Source organism: Cyanistes caeruleus, chromosome Z (assembly GCF_971803275.1).
Source record: "Cyanistes caeruleus chromosome Z, bCyaCae1.hap1.1, whole genome shotgun sequence".
NCBI lineage: Eukaryota > Metazoa > Chordata > Aves > Passeriformes > Paridae > Cyanistes > Cyanistes caeruleus.
This window is the reverse complement of record NC_141732.1, coordinates 13,566,526-13,590,576: the sequence shown is the minus strand read 5'-3', so window position 1 is coordinate 13,590,576 and position 24,051 is coordinate 13,566,526. Positions and strand designations below refer to the sequence as shown.

Here is a 24,051-nt window from a genome sequence, read left to right as displayed (position 1 = left end):
TACCCCCCCACCTGCAGAAAACCCAGCCACCGCACCCTCTCCAGAGTCGGTGTTGGCGCAAGGATGGGGCTTACCCCCTCCACAAATCCCGGTCCGGCCATCACAGCTGGGACCACCAAAGGTATCAGAAGAAAACCCTCTGAGTCACCTAGCTGCGGCAGGCTTTCCGCAAGCAATGAAGGGAAAAACTCCCGCAAACTCCAGTTCCCCTCCTGCAAGCAGGACTCGGTGGAAATCAAAAATAGGGAATGGAGAATGGGGGGAGGCAGAAAATGGGCATCGAATGTTCCCTCTCAGGGAAGTGCCGACCGCCCCCGGAATAATTGGATTTGTAAACGTACCCCTTAACTCAGGGGATGTACGAGCATTCAAGAAAGAAATGGGGCGGTTGCTGGATGACCCATTTGGGGTGGCCGAAAGGTTAGACGATTTTCTAGGAAGTAGTATCTACACCTATGAAGATCTCACGGCCATCCTGAGATCCCTGTTTAGCCAGGAGGAAAGAGAGATGATTAAGCAGGCAGGCATCAGAGATTGGGAAAGGCGTCACCCACAGGGAACACCAGGCGACCAAAAGTGGCCGAGTGTGAGCCCGAGTTGGAGTGCCCAGACCGAGGAAGGAAGAAGAAGCATGATAGATTTAAGGAATATCATCGTGCAGGGAATAAGAGAGGCGGTCCCCAGGGGACAAAACATAAGCAAAGTATTTGGGGAATGCCAAAGAAAGGAAGAATCCCCCACCGAATGGTTAGAAAGGCTGCGGAGAAGTCTGCAGATTTACTCTGGGACTGATCCCAGCTCTCCGGTAGGGGAAGTCCTGCTTAAAACTCAATTTGTGGCTAAATCATGGGAGGATATTCGGAAAAAGCTTGAGAAAATTGATGGATGGCAGGAGAAGAGTCTCCAAGAGCTTCTAAGGGAAGCTCAAAGGGTTTATATGAGGAGAGAAGACGAAAAACAGAAACTTCAAGCCAAAATATTAGTGGCTGCAGTAAAGGAAGTTCAAAGACAAGAACAGAAACAAGGTAAACCAATACCTAAGAAACAAAAAGGATCTCAGAAGGAGGAAACTCCTCCTCGAAAGGATCCTCCAGAGTGTTTCTACTGTAAGAAAGTAGGACACATAAAAAGGGATTGCAGGAAACGAATAAAAGATGAACAAATATTTAAGGAAGATTAGGGAAGTCTTGGGCTCTTTCAAATGGGGACAGTAACAGCAAAAGAGCCCTTGATAAAACTGAAGGTAGGTCCCCACCGCCAGAAAATGAGTTTCCTGGTTGATACCGGGGCTGAAAGAAGCACCCTGCAGAAGTTACCTATAGGGTGTGAAACGAGTAAAGAAAAAGTAATTGTAATTGGCGCAAAGGGAGATCCATTTAAAGTCTCGGTAATCAAAGAGGTGGAAATCGAGTCAGAAAATAAGATATGTTTAGGGAATTTGTTGCTTGTGGAAGAAGCAGACTACAATCTATTAGGAAGAGATATGATCATAGCTTTAGGAATAAATATCGTAAAAAATTCAGAATTAGTAGTAAAGATGTTACATTTAACTTCAAAAGATGAAAAGGATATCGATCCCCGAGTATGGCACTCAAAAGGGGAAGTGGGGAAATTAGATATTACCCCCATCAAAATTGAAATTGAAAACCCAGAGAATCCAATAAGGATCAGACAATACCCCATCCCAGCAGAAGGGAGGAAGGGTTTGAAATTAATAATTGACGAACTGCTCAAAGGAGGCACCCTCGAGCCCTGCATGTCCCCACATAACACCCCCATCCTGGCAGTAAAGAAAGCCGATGGGAATTTCCGATTGGTTCAGGACCTGAGAGCTGTAAATGCTAGAACCCGAACCAGGTTTCCGGTGGTAGCAAATCCTTACACTCTACTAAACAGACTCTCACCAGAGGATGTATGGTATAGTGTAATTGATTTAAAGGATGCATTCTGGACATGTCCTTTGGATGAAGGGAGTAGGAATTTTTTCGCTTTCCAGTGGGAGGACCCAGATACCAATCGAAATCAGCAATTGCGGTGGACCGTCCTCCCACAAGGATTTGTCGAATCTCCGAACTTGTTCGGACAAGCCCTAGAGCAATTACTCACTCAATTCACTCCAGAGGAAGGGACAAAACTATTACAATATGTAGACGATTTGCTAATCGCCGGAATCACGGAGGAGCAGGTGAAGAAATGCACCATTTCCCTGCTGAATTTTCTGGGACAAAAAGGGTTGAAAGTATCTAAATCCAAGCTGCAATTCACAGAGCCCGAAGTAAAATATCTTGGACATTGGATATCGCAAGGGAAAAAGAAATTAGATCCCGAGAGGGTGGCGGGAATTCTTGAACTTCCTGCCCCACAAACCAAGAGACAAATTAGGCAATTTTTAGGGCTCATGGGATATTGCAGACAGTGGATTGAAGGATACAGCGAGAAGGTGAAATTTCTGTATGAAAGACTAAATACAGATCGATTAAAATGGACAGGGCAAGACGAAATTAAATTTCAGGGACTAAAGAATGCCCTCGTCACTGCTCCAGTTCTAACATTACCCGACACAAATAAAGAATTTCAGCTGTTTGTTGATATAAGTGGACAAACAGCACAGGGAGTTCTGACCCAGGAATGGGCAGAAAAGAAAAAACCCATAGGGTTTTTGTCCAAAATCTTAGATCCAGGCCAGGGCTGGCCTACTTGCTTGCAAGCAATTGTGGCAGTAGCACTGTTGGTTGGGGAAGCAAAAAAAGTGACTTTTGGAGCTCCCCTGATAGTTTTCACCCCACATGACGTAAGAAACATCTTACAACAAAAAACAGAGAAATGGTTGACTGATTCAAGGCTTCTGAAATATGAAGCCATGTTAATCAGCTCGCCAGGACTGGAATTAAGAACCACCTCTGCACAAAACCCTGCACAATTTTTGTATGGGGAACCGACAGGTAAGCTACTTCATAATTGCATTGAAGCAGTAGAATTACAGACTAAAGTAAGACCCGATCTGGAGGATCAGGAATTGGAAGGAGGAGAAAAATGGTTCATCGAGGGCTCCTCAAGAATGATAGAAGGGAAACGTAAATCAGGATATGCCATCATAAATGGCATGACAGGACAGACTGTAGAATCGGGTCCCCTAAAGGCAAATTGGTCAGCACAGGCATGTGAACTCTTTGCTCTCCTAAAAGTCCTCAAAGGCTTGAAGGGAAAAAGGGGAACCATCTATACAGATTCGAGGTATGCATTTGGGATAGTGCATACTTCTGGGAAAATTTGGGAAGAAAGGGGTCTGATCAACACCAAAGGAAAAGGATTGATACATGAGGAAATAATTAAACAAATTTTAGAAGCGGTCAGAGAGCCACAGGAGATATCTGTGGTTCATGTAAAAGGACACCAGACCGGACGACAATTCCATACAAGGGGAAACAATTTAGCGGATAAAGAGGCAAAAAGAGCGGCATTGTTAACCGTAAGTATTTCTGAGCTAGCCCCAAGGGAACCTCCAGAGGTTTCAGTGCTTCCTTCGGAAAAGGAGCAGGAAGACTTCAAAAAGGTAGGTGGCCATTTCAAAGAGGGTAAATGGTGGTTACCTGACGGGAGGGAGCTGGTCCCAAAGGGAATAGCAAAAGGAATACTCAAAAGACTACATGCACAAACCCATTGGGGGACCAGGGCATTGGCGGAACAATTTCTAAAATTCTTCGGGTGTAAAGGAATCTTCGAGCTCGCAAAGCAAGAGGTACAAGGGTGTGTGATATGCCAAAAGGTAAATAGATCAAATTTGAGGCAAACTAATTGGGGAGGTCGGCCATTCTCATACCGACCATTTGAAAGAATTCAAGTGGATTTCACTGAATTACCAAAAATTGGTAGAAACAAATATTTGTTAGTTATAGTAGATAAATTGACACATTGGGTAGAGGCCTTTCCCAGAGATAAGGCTACGGCCCAAACGGTGTCTAAAATTCTACTGGAAGAAATAATTCCTAGATATGGTATTGTAGACCATATTGACTCGGACCAGGGCACACATTTTACCTCAAAAATTATCAAACAGTTGTCCGATGCATTAGGGATCAGATGGCAATATCATACTCCCTGGCACCCTCAGAGCTCGGGGCAAGTAGAAAGGATGAATCAGACGTTAAAGTCGCAAATATCCAAATTGACAATCGAAACAAAAATGTCCTGGATCAAATGTCTCCCCTTGGCATTGCTGAATATCAGAACCATGCCAAACTCAGAGACAGGACTGTCCCCCTTTGAAATGCTGTATGGAATGCCATACAAGCATGGTATGCCGGTTGAACATCCTCAAATAGAGGATGTGCAACTCCAACCATATCTCATTTCTATAAATAAAAACTTACAGGAGTTAAGGAGAAGAGGATTGATTCCTCAGAGCAGCACGTTGGGATTTCCGATCCACCAAATTCAACCAGGGGACAAAGTATTGATCAAAGTGTGGAAAGAGCAACCCCTCAGTCCTCACTGGGAAGGTCCATTCCTCGTCCTCCTGACTACAGACACCACGGTTCGCACGGCTGAAAAGGGCTGGACACACTCTTCCTGAGTGAAGAAAGTTTCGGTTCACGATCCCCCCGAGTGGAAAATTGTAACCCCTCCGGGAGAATTGAAAATCAGGCTTCAGCGGAACAGCAAATGAACAGCGAAGAAAGGATAAGTTGTACCAATTTTGAATGTTATTGTTTTCCTTTTGTACATTTTAAGTGTGCATATTGTAAACAAACTTGGGTGACTCATTGTTTAGGGGGGCAAAAACCAAGAGGTTTGTGTGCCGCGTGTTACAAAGAGGAATTAGAACAGACCAACCTTTTTCTAGCACTTGCTACCCGGGTGGGCATCTTGGAACTCGACTCTCCGGAGTGGTTCCGATTTTTCCAGAAGGGACTGCGAGGTCATTTGGACTGTAAGGCGGAACCTCTAATAATTGAGTGCCGCCGAAACATAAAGGTACCGTGCAGGAGCGGCACGATCAAGGCATCTCGGTGGGCAACCTTTAAAAGGAGGTTTGCCATCAGGACGTCAAGGGCCCCTGAAGACAGTCCTTGCTGCCGAGAAGATGGTTATCCCCGCCGTATGTTCTTGTACGGGCGGAGGGAATGGCAGAGGGATGCGATTGTGGGGAATCCTGACGATCCTGAACCTAGCCATGTGCTGGGCCGAGGGGATGGACCCCGAGGCGCCTCCAGGGATGACCTCCCTGGGGAAGTGTGAGCAGTGCCAAACTGCCACAGGAACCGAGCGATTGATCAATTGCCCTCCGGAATTGCACGCAGGGGAATGCTGGGCAAATGATACCCAAATGGACCTGTGTAAATTAGAAAAGAAAATTTGGTGCTCCACCCCGGGGATAAGTACTAGCAAAGGGCGATCACATATCGCAGAGGGAAGAGAGGTCCAAGTGACCCACCTACGAAATAAAAGAGAAATAGGAGGGGTTTCCCCAGTCTCGGTCTGCGGGCAGTGTAATAAAACTGTCTGGATTGGAGGAAAGGAGCAGTCAACGTTCATTGCGTATCACAGAGTCAACCCCTTGTGTTACAATAAAGCAAACTTAAAATATTGTACCATGGGAGGGAAATTGTACTGGGAAGGGAGGAACCTGAAACACGAAACGAAAGTGTCATTCAGTAATGAACCTATAGTTTTAGATTTACTGAAAAATGACGATGACAGGCTGTGTCTACAGTTTGATCAGGTGATCTGTTTTGCAAAGGATGAGGATGGTTCAGATCCTGAAAATAAAATAAAACAATTGACTCTTGAACTAAAAAGACAGGAAATGGAAAATAAAAGAAAAAGACTAGAGCAAGAGAGGTTAAACTCTCTCAGTGAGCAATATGAGCAATTAGAAAAACAGTATGATATTTGGAAGTCACCTAGCCCCAATCAGAATCTATTTATAGATCTGATGCAAGAAATAGCCACTGAATTAGGATTAACCAATTGTTGGATATGTGGCGGCCTGAAATCAGCCGAAAGATGGCCATGGAAGGGAGAAGGATTAACCCCGGAACAATTACTTAAGTGGACAGGATTGAAATTATCTAAAACAACCCGAAGACCAGAGGGGTGGGTGATTGGCAAAAGAATCATTGAACATTTTGCATCAGTCGGGAAGGAAGGGAATTCACCGAGCTAGTTGGTTACACCCCGTGTGTAAAAACTCTCTCGGTAAATTCAGATAAAAAGACAAAAATTTGGCAGCCAGAGTCACCCGAGGGCTATTGGAGCCAATCTCGGGAAAATAATTGCGAATGGGTAGATTTAATTGGTTTATGCTGGAACAAACAGGACAAGGCGAATCCCTTCCATGCCTTTCTCGGCCTGAGGGAATATTGGGAGGACCCGGCAAAACTTAACAGAGATTGGAAGGCACCGGATGGGATTTACTGGATATGCGGAAAGAAAGCATACAGTGAATTACCCAGAAATTGGAAAGGATCATGCACACTCGGAATAATTCGGCCTTTTTTCTTTACATTACCTAAAGATGAAAGTAGGTCTTTAGGTGCTCCCCTCTTTGAAACTCTAGCCCGACAAAAGAGGGAATTAAAACGGGAGCTACCAATAGCCGGAGGTAACCACAAATGGAAAGGGGAGGAATGGCCCGCCGAAAGGATCATACAATATTATGGACCGGCAACATGGGCAAATGATGGCAGTTGGGGTTACAGGACCCCAATCTACCTCCTCAATCGGCTCATTAGGTTACAGGCTGTGGTAGAAGTTGTTTCAAATCACACTTCAGAAGCCCTAGAACTCCTAGCAAAACAACATTCCCAGATGAGAGCTTTTGTATACCAAAATAGACTAGCTCTCGACTATTTGCTAGCTGAGGAGGGAGGAGTGTGTGGTAGATATAACGAGTCAGAGTGTTGCATGGAGATAGATGACTTCGGAGAAACTATAAAGGGTCTAGCTGCTGAAATAAAGAAAGTAGCACATGTACCGGTCCAAAAATGGAATTCAATTTTACAAGCTTCTTGGTGGGATCAAATTTTTGGGCAAGGGGCATGGTGGAAAAAGCTAGTGTTCTTTATAGGATGTTCAATTGCCGGAGTCATCTTCCTACCCTGCCTAATTCCTTGTCTGATCAGACTAATACATTCTGTCGTTCAAGGAATGCAGATTGCCTCTCTCCCAATAGACCCAGAAAAGGCACAAGGAAATACTGCCCTTCTTTCTAAAATCATGACGTTAGAAGAAGAGAAAGAGAATAGAAATGCAGTTAAAGCGTTGAGAGAATTTGAAAACAAACATATGTTATCCCCAGAAAATGTAGAAGAGTCAGACAAAGAGGAAAACGACATTATCTAAACCTGTATTCCTCTGAAAAATGTACACAGACACGAATTTTTAATGTGGTCAAATTATTAGGTGGGGGACTGTAATAAAGAATTGGATGAATAAAAATTCAAAAGAAAAGGTTTAAATAAAGTATATGTAATTGTAAATGATGAAAATATGGAATGAGAAATCCTCCTCCAGGTCGAGGCAGGATTTCTCTTCCAAAGTTACAGATTGCAAAAAGCCACCCAGATAACGAACCTCGGCAGGCACATCAACTCGGAGGAAAAGACAGGACAAAGACCATCATAGAGACAAAAGAGCTAGCCTGAAAGTCTACCTCCGGACTTGGGCAACGCCCGGCCGACTTCTGCCGGAGACAATCAAGTGAAACAAAAGGGACGAGCCTCAGGGAGATGGTTGTTGCTAAAATTGAACACCCCACCCGCCAAACCTATGCTGGAGTAACTCAATCAAGAAGGACAAAGAGGAAACAACTCCGCCGAGATATCCATCGGCACTGGCCCGGATCCCTCGACTCTGCTGTGATGAAATATGTTAAAATACATACAGAATCACTTTGCATTTGAGGAGACTCTGCCCGGACACTTACTAACTCATTCTTCTAGGCCAGGAAATCCATTCTCCTGACAATCAGGGACACTTGGTGAATGGAAACTAATTGGAATTCTAGCCTGGGGACACAAAATCCCTATAAAAACCCAGGCCAAAGAACCCTCGGACGTGGATTTGGGAACACCTATACCTTGCGTATAGACCCTGTCCACCCAGCGCTGCGCTGTTCATTTTATTGTGGTTTTTCCTCGCTGTTTTGCTGTTCTGATAATTTATAATAAATTTATCTTTTTTATCCTTAATCTACCATTGCATTTATAACAGGTAATCACTATATATTGAGTTCACAGCCTCTTTCACTGGTGGCATAGTCTTATTGTCTCAGTTCAAACAAAATGGGGAAAGTTCATTCAGCTGCTACATCTATGTTCCTCCTTTCTTAGTTCAGTAGCTTTCAAACTGTGCATCAGGAATTTCTAGGGATTTATGAGCAACCTGTAGAAGTTAACTTCAGTCCAATGAGAATAGCAAGCCAGCCAATGAGAAAATTTACATTCAAGTTTCAATTCTGCAGTTTCTGGTGACGTAACTAGGCATGATTACACCCTAGATATTTGTGCATTTTTACTGTTCAAATAGTGCTTAAATTCCATCTCCTTGGAAAGAAGAGGTCTGTACATTCACTGACAGGCTCTGAGGAATGGCACATCAAAACAGGCAGCAGTGCCTTCAGTTTCTATCTCATGCATCACATAACTTGCAAAAAGCCAAATCCTCTGCCCCTTCTCTTACACTTCAAGCTGTCATTAATCTGTTAACTGTGACAGGGTTACACCTTTAGTACACAGACCATAAGAAACAAAAGTTCTAAGGGAGCTGAGAAATTAAGTGCAGCAGTCCTGATTTTGCCTGGTTTATCTGATGATAAAATTATAGATTACACTCATAATTTATGGACAATGTAAGAACAATTGCTTTCAGCAGTGGTTGAGGAGGTGAGAGATTGTCTTAGTTTAGAGCAAATTAGGGAGGAAAACTCCAAATAGGGATTTCCTCAGGGAAATGCCCCCTCCCCGCCCCTGGTCCGGGAAAGAGGGGGTGTCGTGGTTTTAAACCAGTAACTAAAAAACTACTTATTTTTTTGTTGTGAGATATGGATTAAAACAAGAGCAAAACAGGCTTAAGACTTAAAGGAATAAAGACAGTTTATTAACAAACTACAAGAATGAGAATACCAGAATAAACTTTCAGAAAACCCCCCTTATCTTCTACATCTTAACTATTTCTCTGTACACATGACAACATAGAGACAAATAACTTTAGGACTTTGGTGGTTAAAAACAGTCTTAATTCTTGCTACAGTCTTTCATCAGTCTTTGTAGAGAAACAGAAGTCTCTTTCTGTTAGCTTACGGAGTTTCTCACGAGAAAACTATTTTTCATCATAGTTTTCTATTTCTCTAATGCCAGCTGCCCGGAAATCTGTCATTAGATCTTCTCCTCTCATTTCACATCTCCAAGGTGTGTATGGGTCACAGAGTTTAGGAATCTTATTTTTAAGGATAAGTTATTCAAAGGCAGAAGTCTTCTTCATTTGTCTCTGTGAGCCTTCCTGGAAAACAGTTTTCTCTTTGCCCCCAAAGCTTCAAAATCTTCACTCAACTCAATTCCAGCAACTCACAGTATCATAAGCACTCTCTCTCTCTCTTCTGCTCAAAAGTTACACTTTGAATATCTCATTCCTCCTAATACTCTTATCATGAATTAAAGGAGTCTTTTTATACTGTTATTGTCCATCTCCATAGCTTTAACAGAAAGATATTTCAGCTGTAAAGCATCTCCTTATTCTCTCTTTCTTATTTAAACTTAACTCTTTTCTTCACTGTTTTTGGTGGTTCCATGATGTCTCCTCTATGTTGATTGTCTCTCTCTCTCTGTCTTTCTGAGAAAAGGAGTAATCTGTATGTTTATCCAGGTAGTAAAAGAATTAAAAGCTTTAGGAAAACTGTAAGAGTTCATGGTGTTAAGTTTCAGTCTAGCAGCAAAAACTGAAAACCAAGCTCGGCTGACCAGCGCTGCTTCTCTTCTCCCTCCCCCCCCCCCTCCACCCCGCGGCCTTGTAGGCCTGGAGAGGGGGGGAGGAGGCCGAGACAGAGCCTGCTACCTTGTCCGAAGCCGGAAACCAAAGAGAGCAAGAGAATTCTGTCTGTACTTCTTAAGGGGGTGTTTACAAGTTGAATTCACTTTTTAATGGTCAGATCTGCTGTCAATTCTTGAAAATGACTGATAATTGGTCAGGAGAGAAAAACTCTCATCAGCCACCAGCACTTTCAACTTCTTCTCCCTCCAGGCTGTCTTAAAAGTAAAGCTACCCCATGACAGGGGGAAAAAAAAAAAAAAATCCTTGGAGAGAAGTGGAAAAAGCTGTTTATTTAACAGAAATTGAATAATATTAAATAATAAAACCTCTCGCTGTTCGATGGGATGGCAAGTCTAGGAAGAAAAGTTCTTTTCATGTGGTGTAGCTCGGCTCACTCAGGTTCTTATCAGTCCTTTCAGTGCTGCAAAATGCCGAGGCCCAGGCCCCGGTGTGCCACAGGCGTGAGCTCCCGGGGTTTGGCTGGGTGTTCAGTCCAGAACAGGCTTGCACAGATCCAAGAGGGAAAAAAAAAAGGGAAAAAAACAAAGGTTCAGGAAACTCCTCTACCTCAGCTAGCTAAAACTAACTAAAAACCAGAGAGAAGCTCTGTCCTGCTGTCTGTCCGTGCTGCAGACACCACAGTCCAGGAGCGGGGTGTGTGGGAGTGATGTTTTTCCTTAACAAACTGCGCGCTTCTTCTTCCCCCTCTCTTGCTCTCAAAGCCTCTCAAAGTCTTAAAAGTGCAGAACTTAATATATAACATAAACCAGATGACTGGGGATACCAGTATCATAAAGTCACCCCAGGACAGAGATGTATTTGGTACTTGCCAGTAAAATGCAATCAAAGAAAAGCTACTGGTCTCTTACCATTAAGGTTCCTCTGAGTGTTTTTAGCAGCACAGCTCTTCCTGGGGTGGTTTGTATTTTCTAGGAAGCCCAACTCCCGGTTTGGCACAGAAATACAATGATCAGATCTGTGGATTCTTGGCCTCTACTGGACACTGCTTTTGTCAACAGGGACCCGCCACATTGCAGAAATATTATCTGGCACCTGACCTACTAAAAGCTATCAGAAAACAAGAGGAGTTGCAGATGAGAAAAGCTGGACATCTGTCCCAGTAATAGGGATCAGGGCATGGCAGGGACCTTCCGTTTTGGAATTTGAGGATATCTGTACATTCCCTGTCAGCATGCCTGTATGTTACAGGAGATCCTTATGGCTCCTTGGAAGCCTGCATTGGCTTCCTCAGATTCAAGCAGGGTGTTTGACATAGTACCACAAAGGCCCTGGCCCTGTCAGAGAGGGTTCATCAGCAGAGGAGCTGGTTCTGAGCTAGCAGTTCACCTGCATGTTGTTAGGTTGGGTGCTGCTGTTGAAACAGAGAAATTAAGAATTAGGAAATAAAGAAAAGCTTGACTAAAAAGGGGGGTTTGACAAAAAACCATACCCTGACACCCTGATCCACAAAAGGGTCAGACTACAAGATAAGATAAGGAGCTAGAATGTACAAACAAGATGCAAAGACAAAGGCACCACAGGATAAAGGGGATTCCTCGGACCCTAAGCCGGAAGGAATGGATTTAAAGTCCCAAAAGGTGGTCAAAGGACTGAAAGGGGCATGGAGCTAATTGTAATATGAAGCGAGGACAGGCAGGGTTAGGAAATGAATATGTATTAGGTGTATCATGTAAACCTAGTGAGAGGAATGACGGGTTTGTCTTTACAAACAAGCTGTGGGTCTGCTGATAAGATGCAGCTATCAGCGAGAGACAACAGAAACAATGGGATGGATTCCACTGAAAGATCAAAGAGGCACTGAAAGAGTATCATGAATTCCACAAAAGTTAAGAATTAAGAAGGGATTATGCGTGGGGGGGGGGAAGGTACCCCAGGTATCAGGCGTTCCGGGAAGCCTGTACCTCTCAAGTACCTCAGCCTATGGGGAAAGAGAGAAGGGACAAGTGGCCGGGAATTAGGATAAAAAGGAAGGCTGCGCCCTCCAAAAATTTGAGAGACCTCAGGGGAATGCCCCATGGCCTCTCCCTTTATTCGAATAAAGAAAAAGGACTCCTCTGTCTCCTTTTCGGACATAAACCTCTGGTGTTCGTGGATTAATTTTCCTGACAATTTTTGGGGGCTCGTCCGGGATATTTCCACCATCCGGGGCGGCGGGCAGCGAGCAGAGCTGAAGGCGCACCTCACCCAGTTTTGGTGATCAGCTCCCCTTGGTGGCGGCCAGCACCGGGCGATCGATTGGGTTCCCGAGACTGTCCAGGAGACAGAGGAGAGGCGGACCAGGGGGGTCCGTGAAGAGTCCACAAGAAAGGACCACTGAAAACCTCACCGGTGAGTAAAATGGGATCTTCGGGGAGCAAGCCTGGGAGGGCACCCAGGGAGGGCAGCACAGGCAAGCCTGGGAGGGCACCCAGGGAGGGTAGCAGCACAGGCAAGCCTGGGAGGGCACCCAGGGAGGGTAGCACAGGCTAAACAGAGCACCCATGGAGGGTTGCAAGGGTACAGCCGGGAAGGGGTCTCGGCAAAAGGGATGACGATCCCACAATACCCCCGGAGAGTCCCTTAGAGAGAATACTGAGATCTTGAGACAGATTATGCATTCACACAGAGGTAACTATGGAGATGGTGGTACAATATTGTTATTATGTATGGCCAGAGTATAAGTTGCTGAATAGACTTATATGGCCACCTTAGAAAACAGAATTCATTTGTGTTGAGTTCTGTGAAGGTATCTAGAGGAGAATTGGGAAAAAAAATGGATTAAAAGGGAATGTGGATTGATATGGTTTAAACAAACAACAAAAGAAATCTATGTGTTCAGAAAAAAAAAAAAAAAAAAAAAAAGGAGAAGAGGAAAAACGGAGGGTGGGGAAGAAGAAAACAGTGAAGATTAAAATGTTTTTCAGCACCTTCCCCCGTCTTGTCCTCCGGTGGTACCAGCTGACCTAAGGCCAGCTGCAGGTCCCTGTATCCTCACCTTCCAGGGCAAAGGGATCAGGGAAGTGCTGTCCCTACAGCTCCACCTGAGAACAACAGTAGTGTAGGGGGAAGGGAGCAGCATATCATATCAATGCCTGGAACTAGAAGGGATCTCGAGAATCCATGCCCGCGGTGGGGGGGGCGCAATAAAGGAAGTCAAGAAAGAGTCTTTGGCAGCAGGAGATGGATGGGTTGTGTTTGTGTGCTGGAACAGAATTGGTTAATGGAGAGTGTGGAGAGACATGGTTGAAGCAGGGACCAGGAGTGGAGGTGCAGGACCAGGAGCATGGGCTGGGGGTCTGTGGGGCTCCTGGAACTCAGCACTGGGCAGTGCCTGACCCCACCGGCCCCGGGCAGGGGCAGCAGCAGCTGCCGGCCCTTTGAGGCTGCGGGACGCCCTGGCTGCCTGTGGTGCTGCCGGCCGTGCCCGCCGGGAACACTGGAGCAGGGAGGAGCTGTTTGGACAATGTGGCAGGACAGGGACTGGCTCTGGTATTCAGATGTGTGGTAAATAGAGTGAGCACAAGGAGGAAAGGCGAAGGTGATAGCCTTTTTCAGGCCAGAGAAAGAAAAACTGCAAGGTCCAAGGGGTCCCCCGGGACAGAGGGGATGGGATCGGCCACAAGGAAGTGGCAGAGGCTTTTTCTCCCCAGCAGGGGAGACCCAAGCCAAACAGTGGCTGGGAAAAGATCAGTGTGCTGTCTTCAGGGCGTACAACACTGAAAACGGCAATGTCTGCAAAAAAAAAAAAAAGCCAAAAACAGCTGGACTGCTGAGAAAGTCCAGAAGATAAGAGAAATGGATTGTTAAGAGTGTCAAAGGCTCTCATTATATCCACCAACCTAGAGCCGTTGTCAACTTTTAAAGTGGGTCTGGATCAAGGAAAGGTGTGTGTCTTAGTAAAAACAAAGACCTCTCGATTCACCTTAATTTTTATCCCCGAGGGGGAAAATTGTCTAAAGTATTTTTTAATCGTTCAAAGGAGTTGTGAGAATTGTAGTTTCTTCTGTGGGCTCAGAAGTTTAACCATCTTTCTTTGAAAGAATTGTAAAAATTGTAGTAAATTAATTTGGAGATTTGATTAATTTGTCTACATGAAGTTTTGTGCAGAATGGCTCCAGTTTGGAGGGGACCCTCTGCTTTTCGTATGTTTTGTTGTAAAAAGCCAGAATTGGCAAGTTTCAGTTATGAAGCCAATGCTGTAAGTCATACCTTGTGGGGAACACTCCCACCGGTTTGTGGTTTGTTGTGGACCTAAAGCAAATTCTGTAACTGCAACCTTGTAAAAATAGTGTCCTATAGAAGGCCTGAGTATTTGTGATGCACTTCCTCTGTGGAAATTATGAGAAAACTTTAAAGGAAAGTATTTTGTTTCTTTCCTTAATAAAAGTTTTAAATGTTAAAAGTTATAAAATGTTATAAATATTAGAGTTTCCTTAATGGAAGTTAATTTGTTAGTCATCTCCCTATGCCTAAGATGGACTTAATGCAAAGATTAAGATAAGGAGTGGTTAATTACTAAAAAGAAAAAAAAGAATAAATAAAGAAATGTAATGTAATTGGCTTGAAGCAGTGGCATTACTTGCTGCTGAACTAAATCATGTTTATACAAAGTCACGCAAAAGAAATTTTAGTTCAGGAGCATGAGAGAACACAGAGACCTGTTGCCTATTTTTCTAAAATGTTAGACCCAGTGGCCAGAATCTGGCCCCATTGTCTGCAGAACTGTGCAGCCACAGCTCTGATGGTGACTGAGGCCCGAAAGCTGACAAGGGGGGGTTATCCGATTGTTAAAGTTTCACACCAGATTAAAGCGTTGTTAACTGAGAGAGCCTCTAAGTGGATGACCAGCTCTCAGCTGCTGCAATATGAGTCTTGTTTGTTAGAACAGGAGGATTTAGAATTTAAAAGCAAGGAAGGTTTTAACCCAGCCTCCTGTTTGAATGGCCCTGAGGAAGGGAGCCAAGGCAAATTCCATGATTGTATTCAAGTAATAGATCTATAAACTAGGGCAAGGAATGATCTGAGAGACATCCCATGGCCTGAGGGGGAAAACGTGTTTATTGATGGGTCTTCAAAGGTGATAGAAAGAAGACGATTTACAGGATACTCTGTTGTGAGTGGAAAGCAATTAAAGGAAGGGGGGAGGTTACCAGCCACCTGGTCAGCTCAGAGGGCTGAGCTGTATGCCCTCGTGAGAGCTTGTGAGTTATACCAAGACAAGACAGTAAATGTTTTTACTGATTCTAAATATGCATATAATGTGATACAAGCATTTGGGAAACTGTGGGAAGAGAGAGGTTTATTAACCTGCAGAGGAAAAACGTTGGCTCATGAGAACTTAATCTCCCGCCTATTGGAGGTGGTGAATTTACCAAGAAAGGTAGCAATAATACACATCAAGGGACACCAGGCAGGGTACTCGGAAGAGGCAGTAGGAAATAGACTAGCTGATGAAGAAGCTCGGAAAGCTGCATTGTTGCCAGAAATCTCTAAGTTACTTCCCTTGCTCCCAGTAACTGCCCCCTTGCCAGAGAAGCTGTCTTTTCCACCAGAAAAACTTGACATAGTTAAAAAGAGTGGGGCAGAAGAAAGAGGGGGTAATTGGTTTACAAGAGATGGTAAGCAATGGATACCGAAAGCTTTAGCCTCCCAACTGCTAAAACAGCTCCACGAAGGGAGTCATTGGGGCTCCCGAGGGATAGCAGAAGCCTTCCTCAAAATGTATGCTGCTGTGGGTCTTTTTGTTCTGGCAAAAGGAGCTGTTGATGGTTGTTTGATTTGTGCTAAGACAAATAACAAAGTTACAAAGAAACTGGCGAGGTGGGGGGAGGCCTTGGGCTGTACGTCCCTTCCAGAGGTGCCAAGTGGATTTTACTGAGATGCCCCGGGTGGGGAGATTTAAATACCTTTTGGTAATAGTATGTCAATTAACAGGGTGGCCAGAAGCCTTCCCAGCTGTTTCAGCAACTACAGGGTCAGTTATTAAAGTATTTTTAGAACAAATAATCCCAAGATATGGGATGGTGGAAGTGATAGACTCAGATAGAGGAACTCATTTTAGAGTGGAAAAGTTCTTAAAGGAGTAATGACTGCTTTAGGGATACAATGGAACCTCCACACTCCCTGGCATCCCCAAAGCTCAGGCCAGGTTGAACGGATGAATGGAGAAATAAAAAAACATCTTCTGAAGCTAGTGATAGAAACGAAAATGCCATGGCTGCGGCTCTTACCACTGGCTTTAGCAAGAATAAGGGCCAGACCCGGGGAAGATATTCAACTGTCTCCTTTTGAATTGATGTTTGGAATTCCTTATCCTTGTAATTCTCAGCCTGGGGCGGGGGTAGAAATAAGTGATGTATATCTAAAACAGTATGTGGCTCAGATACTGTCTCTTGTGAAATCTCTTCGATAGGAAGCTCAGCTGACACAGACCCTGCCTTTGGACTTTGCTGTGCATAATATCCAACCAGGAGACTGGGTCCTAGTTAAAGAGTGGAAAGAAGCACCCCTGGTGGCTAAGTGGCGTGGACCTTTCCAGGTGTTGCTAACCACAGAAAGAGCCATCAAGACAGCTGAACACGGGTGGACAGATCACACTCGAGTCAAGGTCGCTAAAGCTCCAGAGGTTTGGACATCTCAGCTGGAGGAGAAGGATGGGAAGCTGCGACTGACACTCCGCAGGAGTGGACTGGAGCAGTAGCTGGTGCGTCGACATCGGGGGAAGCCCTGAGTGCCTACCCACAGACTGCCTGCTGAAATAGTCTGTATGGGCGTCCCTACTCTCAAATCTCCAGCCACTGGGAGCCAATCCATGCTGTCATTGCTTTCTTTATGCTAAGCTGTTTCTGTGCTTTCACTTGCCACAGGTGGTGTAGAAGACAACGTGAAATTGAAAATTAGAAATTAGATTATAACACTATCAGAATGTTTCTCTTAATAATTTTACCTTTATATTTTCAGTTAAGTTGAGGTCTAAAGTGAGAAAATAAGTTTTTTTACTTTAGGAGAACAAGTAGCAAAGACCTTTAACCTTAGACAGGAATATGTTATGTGGAGTATATTAGACCATTGTTCTTTCTGCTACCACAAGTTCAAAGAAATAAGTTAAGAATCAAAGTATATGATGATCTAATTAGAGAAAAGCAGTCCATTGATACATCCCTGGTTAGAAGGAGGACCCAAAAGTGAGGAAAAGATGAATGGCCACCTGAACGAATCATACAACACTATGGACCAGCTACCTGGAACCCAAATGAATTAATATCAGGTGCCAGAAAACCCATTTATAATCTAAATCGGATAATTAGGTTGCAAGCTGTCTTTGAAATAATAATCAACCAGACAGCTAACAGCTCTTGACCTTCTTGCTGACCAGTCTACTCAGATGAGAAATGCAATATTTCAACATCGGATGGTATTAGACTATTTATTAGCAGAAGAAGGGGGGGTGTGTAGAAAACTGAATGACTCAAACTGCTGTTTGCAAATAGATGACAGTGGAAAAGTGGTAAAACAAATAACAAAAGGAATAAGAAAGTTAGCCCGTGTACCGGTCCAAACATGGAAAAGATGAGAATGGGACATGTTTTCATGGTTACCTGGTGGCCTATGGGTCAAACAAATGCTTTTTTTCCTCTCATGTGTTGTAGCAACTCTAATCTTTTTACCATGCATGATCCCTTGCTTAATACAACTCATTCAACATGTGATGAAAAGAATGCAGGTAGTAGCTGTGCCTACTGATCCAGAGATAGCTACAAAAAGGCAGAAAGTAATGCCACTGCAAATAATTGCAAAGCCAAAAAGAACCTAAGAACAAGAAATTAGGTCAATGATAACTAAGGTTTGTAAAGACAATTATTAACAAAAATTAAAAGAGGAGGGATTGAGAGGAATGATGAGCTTGTCTTTACAAACAAGCTGTGGGTCAGTTGATAAGATGTAGCTATCAGTGAGAGACTACAGAAACAATGGGATGGATTCCAGTAGAAGATCAAAGAGGCACTGAAAGAACACTATGAATTCCATAAAAGTTAAGAAAGGATTATGCATTGGGGGTGGGGGGGGGAAGGTACCCCAGGTGTCAGGCGTTCCGGGAAGCCTGTACCTCTCAAGTACCTCAGCCTATGGGGAAAGGGAGAAGGGACAAGCGGCCGGGAATTAGGATAAAAAGGAGGGTGCGCCCTCCAAAAATTTGAGAGACCCCAGGGGAACGCCCCATGGCCTCTCCCTTTATTCGAATAAAGAAAAAGGACTCCTCTGTCTCCTTTTTGGACATAAACCTCTGGTGTTCGTGGATTAATTTTCCTGACAATCCCCTAATTGCAAATATCTCTTATGTATCTATTTTATCAGTTTTCATACTAACGGCCTTGCTTTCTTCCTAGCTATGGATAAACTCGTATTTTAGCAATTTCTACTTCTGCTAACTCAATTGTTTGGCCTGCAGACCAGCTGCTAAGCCCATCCACAGGGGAGCTCCAAACCCAGCAGGGCCTTTTGTTTTTGCAACGGTTCTTTCATCGGCACAATGACAAGACCAGGCCTCCACCCTGGGAGCACTCCTGAGGTGACAAGGACACACTCCAAAGGACAGCATGTGGGCCCCTGAACAAAGGAAATCTGCAAATACACAAAAGGTGCCCCAGGGGTGCAGCTTGACTTTTCTCCTCTAGCCTTTGCTGAGCTGACCTCCACACCTGAATCCTGAAGAATGGGAAGAGCACTGTGCCAGCAAGGTGCAGTCTGGCACCACTGCTGACCAAACAAAAGCCTCTTTGTATCATTCAAGCTACACAATTGTGGGAATAAATAAAAATGTGTCTGAATCAGTGCAGCCAAGCTCCCAGCAGGGTCTTGTGAGCCTCCCTATGCTGTTGTGGGACGGATACCTCATGGGAACTGACCAAGTGAGTGACAGCTGGAAGCTTGGCTGGAGGAGAAAGTTGTGATTTTTCAAAAATTGGAATGCTGCAGTTAAATGTCCCAATTCAGGGCTGCTGCTGATCTCAAACTGGGAGATGCTGTTGACTCTCTTGAGGGAAAAGACACTATGCAGAGACATCCAGAGAGATTGGAGCACTGGATTTTCTGTGGGAAAAGGTGCTGTCCACATGGCCCTGGGCCTTTGGCTATGCCACACAGGACACGGGTGCCACCCATGGTGGGGCAAAAAGGGAAGGCTGAGGAAGCAGAGCCCAGAGACTGTGTGAGGGAAATAACAACAATTTATTTCTTTTTTCATAATTAAAGGGTTGAAAGAACCTTGCTAGTGCTACTGGTGGGGGTGCCTCTTGCAGGGGTGGGGAGAGTCCTCAGGGTCAGGGGTCTTTCTCTTCAGGGACCGCTGGGGTGGTCCAGGTGAGCAGCATCTACTTGGGTGGGACCAGAGTATCTGGGGCTGGTCCCTGTCAGGGGGACCTGCTTCTTCCTGGGGCTGGTCCTGCTCTGGGGACACTGGCACAACTGAAGGGTGGCTTTGACACCTGGTAGGGTTTATGGATGCTAACTATGAGCAAAGGCAGAGAGCACAGTGCTTGTGGAGAAGGAGGCCACATAACTTTCTCAGTCTTGCCTGAGAAAGTGGCCTGGGAAATTATAAGGAGGAATTAAAATAATCCTTAGAGACAGAAGACAGCCTTGCAGGTGCTGCGTGTCAGTTTCCTGTTTTCTTGCAAGAGAAGGTCGAGGGCTGGTGTACCCCACTGACCAATGATGGTGATGTGTTTACTAACCAATAAGAGTTTTACTTTTCTGTACTTTCACGTATCGGTCTATAAAAGAAGATCTGAGGTAATAAACTTTAAGAAAAAGAAGAACTCTTTTGTTCAACTCACAAGAGAGTCTGTGTCGTTTTTCTTGTTCCCAATAGAGTGACAAGGGTTGGTCTCTGTTGTGGCAGCTTCCTCTTCTTCCTCTGTGGAGACTTCAGGGCTGCTAGAGAGGGTCCATATCCAAGAGATGGAGGAGCTGGAGCTGAGGCTCTTTGGGCTGGGGGAGCTGGGGCTGTAGAGGTTGTTGGGGTTGGAGGAGTTGGGGTTGTTGGGGCCGGAGAAGCTGGGGGAGCTCAAATTGTTGAGGCTGGAGGAGTTGGGGTTGTTGGGGCTGGAAAAGCTGGAGAAGATGGAACTGGAGCTGGTGGAGCTGCTCCTGGCTGCTGGGCTGTCCCCAGTAGTGTGGGAGCGCAGCAGCCTCTGGGCCCCTGAGCTGCAGTGTCTCACAATGGTGCCCTGGACCAGTGTCACTGTGTGTTCCTCCAGCACGCCCTGCAAACTCTGGATCATAGTCTCCCGGTCTGGCCCATACACACAGAGAGCATGCAGGATAGCACTCTGTGTGCTCCTTGCCATCCACCACTGGACCCTATGGATGGCCTCCATCCTCTGGTTCAGCCAAGTCCGCACAGGGTCCAGAAGTTCCTGTTGTTGACAGAAAAGTTGTGCCCAGACCTCAGGCATAACACCGCCGACAGCTTGGGCTGGTGTCTCTTGAGGAGAAGAGGGATGGACCAGCACAGGTGGATGGGGGCTGTTCTCGTCCTGGTCACCAGGAGCTCTCCTTGCCTGGCTCATGGCCACTGGTGCTTGCTCAGGGGCTTTGATGACAATCTCTAGATAGTCACCTGCATCATCAGAAAACCTGTCAGATTCTGTTGCTCCTCTTCACAGTGGCCATGATGGATTTGTCTGTGCCCACTGCAGGATGAAGTCCTAGCAGAACTGGTGGCCACAGGGCAGAGCAGAAGCCACATCATCCCAAGTATCCTGACAGATATCAGAGTTGCCACCCATCTCTGTGGCCATACTTGGCTCTGGAGCACTTTGAGGAGGGCTCTCCTTCGCTGGTGTCACACCCTGCAGGAGAGGGGAGGAAGGAGGACAGCCTTCCACCTCCCTAGAGCCTCGGTCACCTGTCCACACACAACCAGGGCACATATCCTGTCAGTGATGCAAGTAAATGCTGCCCAAGCCAGGCAGGGCTGGGGAGACACTGCTGGTTGCTCTGGGACTGGCACTGGGACCTGCCAAGAAAAGACACCACTCAGCACCAGAGAAACCTGGCTTGACTCTCCACACCTCACAGTCATGTTTGGAAGGACTTCAGGCCAGAGCCAGACTGGCCCCAGCTCTGCCCACATCTATATTTAAGCAGTGAGGGGTGAGATGTCACAATCCTGCACTCAGTGATGTCACAGTCTGCCTCTTGCTGATGTCAGCAAGCAATGTCCACACCAGTGCATGTTGCAAGGAGAAAGATAAAAATATTTTTTCTTGTTTTCAACTTCTATATTTCCATGTTGCTCTTAGCCAATAAGCTGACAGGTCATGTACTCTCACACACACCTCTATAAGCTTCTAGACTACTCTATAAGATACATTATTACTGCTATAATTTCTAATGTCCCCTGCCTCTCTGCCACTACTGTCTGCCCTGCAGCAGCCAGGGCGACAGGGGAGGTAGATTAGCTTCTCAAAGAAGATCCTAAAAATGAGCTCTTTCCCTTGCTGAGATAGCAGTTACAGCTTTATTTCTCGGGACCCATCAGGGTGAGGTTGCAGGAGGGAAAGAAGAAGAGGTATTGATAAGCAGTCCTTTTTAAAGACAGGGGGGAAAGGGGTGGAGGGAATTAAACAACCAGTAAGAGGAACTGGGGAGAACAAGATAAGAGAAAGAAACTTACAATTCTACATTTTCGGGTTGTCGGGGTTTTAAACCAATAACTAAGAAAATTACTTACTTCTTGCTGTGAGATATGGATTAGAACAAGAGCAAAACAGGCATAAAACTTAAAAGGGAAAAAAAAGAAAGTTTATTGACAAACCACAATAATAAGAAAACCAGAATAAACTTCCAGAAAAACCTTTCCATCCCCTATCTACCCACTATTCCCTTGTTCACATGACAACAGAGACAAAAACTCTGGAACTCTGATGGTTAAAACAGTCTCAATTCTTGCTAGTCTTTTCACCAGTCTTTATAGAGAAACAGAAGTTTCTTCCTGTTAATTTATGGAGTTTCTCACAAGAAAACTATTTTTCTTATAGTTTTCTATTGCCCTAATGTTAGCTGCTCAGAGCTGCTATTATTAGAGTTCACTCCTCCCATTTTCACATCACTCTGAAGTATGTATGGGCCATGAGTCTAGAGATAGCATTTTAAGTATAAGTTATTCAAAGGCAAAAAAAGTCTTCTTCATCTGTTTCTGTGAGCTTCACCAGATAAGTTTTCTCATTGCCTCTCAAGGCTTCAAATCTCCCAACAGTTTTCTCATTGCCTCTCAAGGCTTTTAATCTCCCAGCACTTCACTATACTATAATTACTCTTTACTCAAATTTACACTTTGAACACTATTCCTCTCTAGATCCTATATCATGAATTAAAGGAGTTCTTTTCAGGACTTCATTGTCCATCTCCAGAGTTTTAACAGGGAGATATTTCAGCTTAATTAAAGCATCTTCTTAATTCTCTACCTTTCCTGAAGCTTCTTTTCTTTCCTGTCACTGGTAGTTTATAAAGTCTCTTTTCATGTTGATCACTCTCTCTCTCTCTGGATAAAAAGATTAATCCGCAAGTCTCATCTGGGTAATGAAAGAGTTAACATCTTGCCCAGGCTTTTGTAGATGGTTTGGAGATCTCTGCCGAACAGGAGCTGGAGCCGTCTGTGATGGAAAGTTCCTCATGGCTGCTCTGGAGCGTGTAGTCACTGCTCCAACCCGCTGCAAGTCCAGGGCCTCTCTCTTTCTTCACTGGGCAGTTTCTAGTGAATTAGTTACAGCAAAACCTGCAGCCGAGCCAGAGATCGGCTCGGCCCGGCCCGGGCCCGAGGAAAACCTTCCGCAGCCCCCCCCATCTCCCGGCCTGGAGACGGGGCAGGCCCGGCCCCATCCCCGCCCGGCCGCATGGCCTGGGCAGGGACGGGAGGCCTGGAGCTCCGCCACCCTCCACAGCCAGGAAACAAAGAGAACCCAGAGAGCTCTGCTTTTACATTTTAAGGTGGGGTTCACAAGTTGATCCCACCTTTTAATGGTCTAAACTGCTGTCAATTCCCAGCAATGACCGATAATTGGTCAGGAGAAAAGACTCCAAGCACTTCCCAGCAACTCCAACTCCCTTAAAGGTAAAGTAACTCCATGACACGGGTGTACATTTTTTGGGTCATACCATTTTTTCTAACTGCATTACAACAATTACAACTCAAACCAAAACTATTTTCTTTTTCGATTCTGCTTTACTTCTTCTCACACATGGATTTCTCAGTCTCTTCCGAGCTGACCTCCTCTGGAATACTCCCCCACAGGGAGTTCCATTTATCTCAGTTCTCCAGGTCAGGAAGAAAACTCCAAAGCTCATTAGAATCTTGTTTCTCATGTTTATTAGGATGTTATCACAAAACTTGGCAGGTCTTTCCAGACTTTCTGCACAAATCTACAACCTGGCACATTTTGGCTCTGATGGCACAAAATAGCCCCAAACCATGCTGCTGTTTCATCTTTATGCCTATTTTTACCCTATTAACTATAGACATGTGTATTGTTTATATATATTCACAAATAAGTTTTCTATATCTACTTACGTAATTATAACTGCAACTAACTTTCAACCAATCACTCTTTGTGCTCCTAAAAACTGCAGAATCATGGAGAAGGAAGGAGAGCTAAAAACCACACCTTTTTTTCCTCCATCTTTACTCCATGTATTAAACACTCTAAAATCTGTCTTTTTCCCTTCAGTGACATACTAAACATTCTACTGTTTTCTACTTAATTTTTTATAAATCCTGGTTTATTCAGGGATATTTGGAAGCCCTTCTGTCAGTGACAAATAAGATTAATATGTTTTTGGAGAATAGGACAAACAGAGAAATGTCTCTCCATTTCTGGATTCCTACATCTTCCCCTTCTTACTCTTCAAGAATGGCTTCCTTGACCATGAATGTGTCAAGCAGATGATGTCTATACTTGACACATTGGTCAGAGCTCTCCAGACATTTTCTCTTGACTGATCCATGGATAAAACTGCTTT

At 44.8% G+C, this 24,051-nt stretch overlaps 2 protein-coding genes across 2 annotated transcripts in view; one reads left to right on the top strand and one right to left on the bottom strand.

Moving 5' to 3' along the window:
• Positions 1–19,238: 19,238 nt before the first annotated feature.
• On the bottom strand, positions 19,239–20,695 carry LOC111931840 (uncharacterized). The gene is made up of 2 exons (XM_023930550.2): positions 19,866–20,695; positions 19,239–19,514 (listed from the first exon to the last, which is right to left on the bottom strand). Exons 1-2 carry the CDS (start codon positions 20,598–20,600, stop codon positions 19,440–19,442), a joined length of 810 nt encoding a protein of 269 aa, XP_023786318.2. The 5' UTR covers positions 20,601–20,695; the 3' UTR covers positions 19,239–19,439.
• Positions 20,696–21,264: 569 nt separating this feature from the next.
• Positions 21,265–24,051, top strand: part of LOC111940935 (uncharacterized) — a 91,997-nt gene continuing 89,210 nt past the window's right edge. Inside the window, exon 1 of the mRNA XM_086868703.1 lies at positions 21,265–21,604. The gene's annotated coding sequence lies outside the window, so the exon portion shown is untranslated. The remainder of the gene's footprint in view (positions 21,605–24,051) is intronic.